Genomic DNA, 8,486 nt, shown 5'->3' with positions numbered 1-8,486 from the left:
AGAGAGCCAGATTCATTCTAATAGGGTGTTCCCTTTAGCCTTAAATAGAAGGGAAAGACTGACTGAGGGATTACATTAGAGTCAATGAGTCGATGCAATCTACTGGTTTTCCTTAGATTGAAGGTTTTCAATCACTTTGTATGATCTGGTGAACTGTAAAGTGCCTTGAGATGACGTGTTGTGAATTGGAGCTATAGAAATAAACTGAATTGAATTGTCTTCTGGGAAGTGGTGTCAAAAGTTCACACATTTGTTACTTCAGTAGAAGTATAGATACTGCAGTTTAAAAACACCCTGGTAAAAGTTGAAGTATCAACTTGACCTCTTTACTCAAGTAAAAGTGAAAAAGTATGTGCTCCAAAAACTACTTAAAGTATAAAAATATAGAGTAACCTTTAAAAAAAAGAGCCAAATGCCACTATATGAATTGAAAGCTCAATATTTTGACTATTTCAAAAAATCCTTAGAGATAGGGCCAAGGATGAGGGAGGTCTTGTTGGTCTCCGTCTCCCGATACGCTCTCACTGTGTCCGACCTTTCAGACATTTCGTAGGAGACCGCCACCTGCGGCTCCTGGACAGGAACTGAGGAGCTCGCCGATTGCGGCTCCACATCTGGAACAGTGGAGACCACCGACTGTGGCTCCACCTCTGGAACAGGGAAGACCACCGACTGTGGCTCTTCATCAGGAACAGGGGAGACCACCGGCTGTGGCTCCACCTCAGGAACAGGAGAGGCCACCGACTGTGGCTCCACCTCAGGAACTGGAGAGACCACCGACTGTGGCTCCACCTCAGGAACTGGAGAGACCACCGACTGTGGCTCTACCTCAGGAACAGGGGAAGCCACCGACTGTGGCTCCGCTTCAGGAACAGGGGAGACCACCCATGGAGGCACATCTTCAGTCTCTGAGGTGGCTTGAAGCTTCTGTAGAGGGCTCTTGGCGGTTTGTGGCCTCTGCTGAGAGGCTCTTGGAGGCATATTTCCACCATCTTTTTAACAACTTTTTGGTCTAACATCATCAACACAGAGCCAAACTGCTCTCTGTTGCTTCTTTCTCCGGAGATAAACAACAGCAACATACGAGATCTCAATACAGTCCCTCTGGATTCAGGCCTATTTTTCAACAACAACAGCCCTTCAGGCTCAGTCAACCTGCAACTCAGAGACATATTCTACGAAACTTAATTCGTCACTAGGGTTAGCTATTCATTAATAGTTGCATCATTCATAATGATACATCAATTATAATCCGTGACCGCTAGTTTCCACCAAATTCTAAAGTTATGGTGCAATCTTGCTTCAGACGTTGTCCTCCTCCGAGGTTCCTGCAGCGGCAGAGATGTTGTTCTCCTCCGAGGATGCTGCAGCAACGGAGACGTCATCCTCCAATGACTCTCCTACGTCGCCTGACCCACGGCCGGCCGCCTGAACGCCTGCCATGCCTCTGACCCTGCGGTCGGTCTCCAAAGACTCTGCCTCGTCCCCGGCCGATCTCCAAAGACTCTGCCTCGTCCCCGGCCCGCGGCCGACCTCCTGAGACTCCGCTTCGCTTCTGGCCCAACGGCCGGCCTCCTGAACGTCTGCTTCGCCTCTGGTCCCACGGCCGGCCTCGAGAGCGTCTGCTTCGCCTCTGGCCCCACGGCCGGCCTCAAGAGCGTCTGCTTCGCCCCCGGCCCCACGGCCGGCCTCCAGAGCGTCTGCTATGCCTCAGGTCCCGCGACCGGCCTTCAGGGCTTCTGCCTTGCCTCCGGCCCCACGGCAGACCTCCAGAGACTCTTCCTCATCAACCTTCTGAGATTTTTTTTGCCCTCGCCCACTTTAGGTGGGTTGTTTTTGGTTTTGGACTTGGTTTTTCTGGTTTCTTGCCCTCCTTGCCTGTTTCCCCCTCCGCCCACCCTGGGTGGGTTGATTTTTGTTTTGGACTCTGTTTTTGTGTTTTCGTTCCCTCCTTACCTGGTGCCCCCTCCGCCCACCCTGGGTGGGTTTTTTTTTTTTTCTTGGACTGATCTGGAGCGTCTGGAATCCGCCCTTGAGGAGGGGGGTACTGTTGGGATCCGGAGGTTTGCCCACCAGAGGGCGCCGAGGATCCCTTCCTGAGGGCTTCTGCTGTCTGTTGGGATCCAGAGGCTTTCCCACCAGAGGGCGCCAAGGATCCCTTCCTGAGGGCTTGTGCTCACCTGCAACACCTGTCTTTCATCTCCTCATCAGCCTTGGGCCTACTTAAGGAGGAGGAGACTAACACTCCAACGCCAGAGTGTTTGCCAGTAACGGTTAGCAAAACCTGGGCCAACCTGCCTGTCTGAGTCTTCTGACTTTTTATGATCCAGGCCTGATCCTGTTTCTCATTTCTGTCTCACAGATAGAACCTGCCTGACTACCTGTAACTCTGGAGAGTTATCTCTGCAGTGATCTGTCTGCCTGCTCTCTGTTGAACTCTGGAGGGCCTAATCTGTCAGTATCTGCCTGCCAGCACTCAGAGGAAAACAAGGAGAGAGACTCTGTCTGTGATCTGCCTGCAAGCACACAGTAAGCCCTGCACCCTGACCGTCTCAACCCAGCTCTCAAGAGAGAGAGAGAGAACCAAACCTGGAGTCTGCCAGTCTGCACTCAGACCGTCTCAACCCAGCTCTCAGGAGAGAGAGAGAGAGAGCAAAACCTAGAGTCTGCCAGCCAGCACTCTGACCATGTCTGCCCAGCTCTCAAGAGAGAGAGAGAGCTCATCGGGAATCGGCCTACCTGCACTCTGACTGCCTCTGCCCAGCTCTCAGCTCTCCTCCTGCCTGCACAGTGTTCCCAACCAGGAACCAATCCGCCAGCATTCAGACTGCCTCTGTCTAGCTCTCAGCTTTTCTCCTGCCTGTACTGTGTTCCCAACCTGGAACCTGCCCGCAGCACTCAGACTCATTAATATTCATCTTTGTAAATAAACCTTTGAACTTTTTCCCTGCCTCTGAGTTGTTCTGCATATGGGCTCGGTTCTACAACCCATCATGACAATAAACCTCTGGGATAAAATAAATAAATTAAATACAGGATGAAATAAAGACAACAATTATTCATTAAATGAAAATTATACCCAATGAAATGAAAATATAAAAATCTTCTGTTGTAAAAATTTTTTTCCATATTCAGGTAAGTAACAGGTAGATTCTTTTTTTTTCCAGGTACAGCAACTAACAGCTCTTTTCTTTTCCAACAGGTTACACTCTCCCCCTTTAAATGTATGCACGTCCCGCTGCATGCTTGCAGGGCTGCTGGATAACTGCTGTCTCTGTTATCGCTGCAGGAATGGTTGTTGACCAATCCCAACTGGCACTATCATTTAGGGAATTGGTGAGGGCGGTACTCAACCCTTGAAACAAGGAAGTAACAACAGAAACTAGAGGATTACCCAGCTCAGGATAATGGAACCTACGTGCTGGCTCACGTTGTCTGAGTGATCTCCTAACAGGAGTGTCTGTTTGTCCTTCTGTCTTTTCTAGAGTTGGTATCTCTGCATGGTCCTGAGCTTTTGGTTTCATAAAACTTTCTTCCACAGGTTCCGAGGTTCTATCAGGTAAGTCTCCAGGTAAGTTATGAGTTTCCACCTCAAGTAAGTTTTGATTTTCCTTTTCATGTATGTTTTCAGTTTCCGTTCCAAGCAAGTTTCTCGTTTCAATTTCAAGCACGTTTTGATTTTCCTCTTCAGGTGAGTTTTCTGCTTCCTTTTCAGGTGTACTGACATGATAGGGGTGAAGTCTTGCAGGGTGTTGACCATGTTTTCCTGAGTCAGGTACAAGACTGTGTTTTGGCACATCATACACCTTAACAAACTTCATATTTTGAACATCAGGTAAGGTAGCAGTTGCATACCAGCCGTCACATGTGTCATAATCTGTATCATGGGGCTCTTCATCTTGTTGAATGGCACTTTGCTGCCTTGTTCGAGGTTTCTTTGGACTGCTTTTCAGGTTTTGTTTCTCTCTCTCAGCTTCAGATAGAAATCCACAAGGGAGCAAAAGGTCTCTGTGTAGTGTCTGTGGTGGTCCTTCCTCATTTTCTGGTTTCACAGAGTAGACAGGTAAGTCTCCCATCTGCTTCGTAACTACATAGACTGTGGACTCCCAATGATCAGCCAGCTTATGTTTGTTGCGAAGACGAAGGTTACGGACCAGCACTCGATCCCCAACGGCCAATGTAGACCCTCTGACCACTCTATCAAATCGCCTCTTGTTTTTTTCTGCAACCTTGCGAGAGTTTTCAATAGCAACCCTATTTCTTTCTTCCAGATGAGATCTCAGGTTCCTTACATACTGAGAGTGCGAACTGGACTCTTTTCCTTTGACTGGCAACCCAAAGGCTAAGTCCAAGGGCAGCCTCGGTTGTCTACCAAACATTAACTCATATGGTGAGAACCCTTGTGCAATTGTAAGCATGGGTAAGGGGTTTGACATGATCTCGCCACTGAGTCTTCTCTTTGTCTTTTAGGGTGCCTAACATGCTGAGGAGTGTTCGGTTATACCACTCAACAGGATTTCCCCTGGGGTGGTATGGGCTTGTCCCCGCCTTACGGATACCTGCTAAAGCACATACCTCTTTGATGATATGAGACTCAAAGTCTCTACCCTGGTCGCTGTGTAAGCGTTCAGGAAAACCATAATGAACCAAGAAGTGTTCCCATAAGGTCTTTGCAACGGTACTAGCTTTCTGGTCTCTGGTGGGGATGGCTACGGCATATTTAGTAAAGTGGTCCGTTATGACAAGGATGTCCTTAGTGTTGTGGCTGTCTGGTTCTAATGAAAGAAAACCCATACAGACCAACTCCATTGGTCTAGTGGTTTGGATGTTAACAAGAGCGGCAGCCTTCTCTGGCTTGGTCTTTCTCCAAACACATCGCTCACATGTTTTTACCTTCTTCTCTTCTTCGGCAGCCATCTTCAGCCAGTAGAATCGTGATCTGGTAAGTTCAAGAGTGCGCTCAATCCCTAAGTGCCCCATTTCATCATGGAGATTCCTAAGTACATTGGGTCTTAGGGCATCTGGGAGTACTAGCTGGAATAGGGTCTAAAGGAGACCGCCGTGTCTGGTACAAAATGCCTGACTTCATCCAAAGCCTCTTCCATTCTCTTAGGATTGCCCGTTCTTCAGGGGAGTCGGCTATGTGATCTGCAGGTAAGTTGTTGGACTCAACCAGCTTGATAACTCTGTCCAGCACAGGATCCTGTCTTTGAAGTTTCCTGAGGTCAGACTCACTATACTTAGGTACTGTTGCAGCCCCATCTTGTGATTCCCCTTCTTCAAAGACAGCAGGGATTGCATCTGCTTGAATGGCAAGGGATTCAACATAGCCATAGAAAGGTGAGAGCTCTTGAACCTGTCTTACAGTATGTCTTTGGCATGTAGCTACAACAACCTCTGGAGTCACCAGCTCAAACTTGCCTATTGATGTTAATACCTGGGAAGTGAATCGGTCAATCCTTTGGCTCTCTTCCTGCGATATAGCATCATTTTCCAAGGCGCCATGGTGTCTCCTTGACAACCCATCTGCATCTGAGTTCTGCCTACCAGCTCGATACTTGATGTCCAAAGTGAAGGTTGAGAGCGCAGCTAACCAACGATAGCTTGCAGCGTCGAGCTTGGCTGTGGTAAGTAGGTATGTCAAGGGATTATTGTCCGTGATGACTGTAAAGGAGTTTCCATATAGATAGTCGTGAAACTTTTCTGTGATGGACCATTTCAAGGCCAAAAATTCAAGTTTATGCGCTGGGTATCTTGCTTCACTGCAAGAAAGTCCTCGACTAGCATAAGCAATCACACGCAAGTTCCCTTCCTGCTCTTGATACAAAGCGGCTCCCAATCCTGTTGTGCTGGCATCCGTATGGAGCACATAAGGAAGCCGAGGATCTGCATAACCGAGGACTGGGGATGATGTTAGCTTGTGTATGATTGTCTCAAATGCCTGTTGACACTCAGTATCCCAGCTTTTGCCAAAGGGCTCTTTGGGGCAGAGGTATTTTTTATCACCTAGCCCAACCTTGGTTCCCTTCCGCCGTGGTGGATATCTGGCTGTAAGGTTGGTGAAGTGCTGAAACTGAAGTCTGAAAGAACGTACATTTATCTGGTGAAAGTTTCAAGCCGTATTCCTCGAGACGACTGAGCACGTGCATGAGCCTTGTTTCATGTTCTTCAAGAGTGTCTGAAAACACTATGAGATCATCAAGAAAAACAAGGACCTCCTTTAGATGGATATCACTCATGCACTTCTCCATGAGCCGTTGAAATGTGCTCTGTGCATTTGTGACTCCCTGGGGCATCAGGGGGCAGACAAAGGCGGTCTTATGCTTGTCACTTTCATTCATCTCAATTTGATAGTACCCAGACTTCAGGTCCATCACGTAAAGCCACTTGGATCCAGCAAGAGCAGAAAAAGACTCTTCCAAGTTAGGTAGTGCATAGGAGTCTTTTATTGTTTGCAGGTTTAATTTTCTATAGTCCACACATAGATGGACATCGCCATTCTTCTTTCTCACAACCACGATCGGCGATGAAAATGAGGATTCAGACTCTCGAATTACGCCAGCGTCAAGAAGGGTTTGAAGGTGCTTCTTGACTGCTTCATAATCTCGAGAGTGAATTGGACGAGGTCTCTGTTTGATTGGGGTCTCATCCTTTAGCTTGATGTGGTGCTGGATTTTGGTCGCATTACCAAAGTCAAGATCATGTTGGGCAAAGACATAGGCAAAGATGTTGAGCTTTGTTGTAATTCTTTCTTTCCACTCTTCAGGAAGAGACGGGCCAATATCAAAACTTATCCCAGGAAGCTTTGCCTCTGCTTGGTGAAGAGAGCACTCAACAACATGCTTCAGAACTTCTTTGTCAACTACATGGTGGTTTCAATGACAGCATCCACAACAGACAGATCTGCGATAACGCAGTTTATAGGTAAAATTATGTCATGTTCAGTTTCATTTCTAAGAAGGACAGGCAGCTTGTTGGAGCTACGCTCTGGCAAGGAAATGAGACAAGAGTCCGCAAACACACCACCTGGCAAAGTGGATCTGAGTGGTTGCTCTAACAGGCCATATTTCTCTGTGTTGACTGAGCTGACACACATGTAACCTTCAAGCAGCAATTTTTGCTTTGCTGGAAGAACCTCCTGTTCACTCCCTCTGAACTTGACAAAACCAAGCTTCCCACTGGTTGCCTGTTTTCTCCTCAGTTGCAGTGTACGAAGAACATGACTATAGCCGTGACAAGGTGAGTTATGGGCAACTGAAGATTCATCCCAATACTGATCAAAAAGAGGGTCTAACGTGTTTGTGACGATTAATGATGGGACACACCTATTTGATCGAAGATCAGGAATGACTAAAACCAAAGTTTAAATTTCTGGTTCTGACTCAAGGAGGGTTTTTGGGAACTTGAGATCAACCTCCACATAGCCTAGATAAGAAACGGGTTGGCCCTTCGCTCCTTCTACTTCAAGGATATTAATGATGGGTCTGATAGGATGATCAGACAGATGGGTCTGATAGAAGGACTCGGCCACTGTACTGACCTGTGACCCAGTATCTAGCAAACAACTGCAATCCATCCCACTTACATTTACACTGGCTGTACATTTGCTAGCTACAAGATGTTCTAGTTTAACTGAGGCATGGTAGGTGAGCTATTCTGGGCTTCCCAAGCATGCTGCTTCTCTCTGAGCTCTGCTTTCTTGACTTGCACAAGAGTGGCATTGGGCATGTTGTTGCATGTGGATGCAATATGGCCGTCCTCACCACATTTAAAACAATACCATGGTTTTGGTTTCACCATGGCTGTCATTTGCTGAAGCTGTCCTTCCGGCTGGGTAGTTCTGGTCTTTTGTTTCTGTTTTGTACTCACTGTGGCTTTCTTTTTTCCAGGCTTCTCTTCACAGCATGCACTGAGTTTTGCGACCTGAACCTGAAGATCAGCAATCTGCTTCTGGATATCTTTGGTCATAGGTAAAAAAACTTTTTCTGCTTCCTGCAGTGCACCAATATCCTCTGTGTAAGATATGTGGGCAGCCTGCACATTCAACATGGCTTTTGGCTTGGTAAAACCAAGGTGCTGTTTCATTCGGCTAGCTTTGTTAGCCTGTTTGTCTTCTTTGGTTCGCAGTAAGAGAAGAAACTCTGCAAATGATGGGGGCTTACCCTTGAGTTGCTCAAGCTGGAGACTGGTGATGAGAAGACTATTCCAACAGCCACGGCAGAACTGCTTGAGAAGTTGTTTGTCAGCATTATAGGCAGAAATTCCTGTTCACTTCCTGTTTGGATTAACTGAGTGTGGAGCTGTTGCAGCTGTCCAGAGGAACTCCATCTGAAGTTAAATTATTTTCTCTGTGATATCTCTGTATCTGAGTAACTCTAACTGACTACTTTAAAACATAGCACCTTCTGCTGCACTTTTCTACTGAGCACTTGTCAGTTTCACACGGTTTTATTTCTGATAGCAAGGATTAGCTAGCCTAGGCTAGC

At 47.1% G+C, this 8,486-nt stretch overlaps 1 protein-coding gene across 1 annotated transcript in view; it reads left to right on the top strand.

Moving 5' to 3' along the window:
• Positions 1 to 8,486, top strand: part of LOC107104419 (GTPase IMAP family member 8-like) — a 33,330-nt gene that overhangs the window by 21,337 nt on the left and 3,507 nt on the right. Inside the window, 5 exon segments of the mRNA XM_015404414.1 lie at positions 1,307 to 1,419; positions 1,473 to 1,825; positions 2,212 to 2,267; positions 3,542 to 3,559; positions 3,974 to 4,063. Coding sequence (XP_015259900.1) covers positions 1,307 to 1,419; positions 1,473 to 1,825; positions 2,212 to 2,267; positions 3,542 to 3,559; positions 3,974 to 4,063 — 630 coding nt within the window.

This window comes from Cyprinodon variegatus, unplaced genomic scaffold (assembly GCF_000732505.1).
Source record: "Cyprinodon variegatus isolate N-32 unplaced genomic scaffold, C_variegatus-1.0 Scaffold1732, whole genome shotgun sequence".
Classification (NCBI taxonomy): domain Eukaryota; kingdom Metazoa; phylum Chordata; class Actinopteri; order Cyprinodontiformes; family Cyprinodontidae; genus Cyprinodon; species Cyprinodon variegatus.
This window is presented reverse-complemented; position numbering and strand designations above follow the sequence as displayed.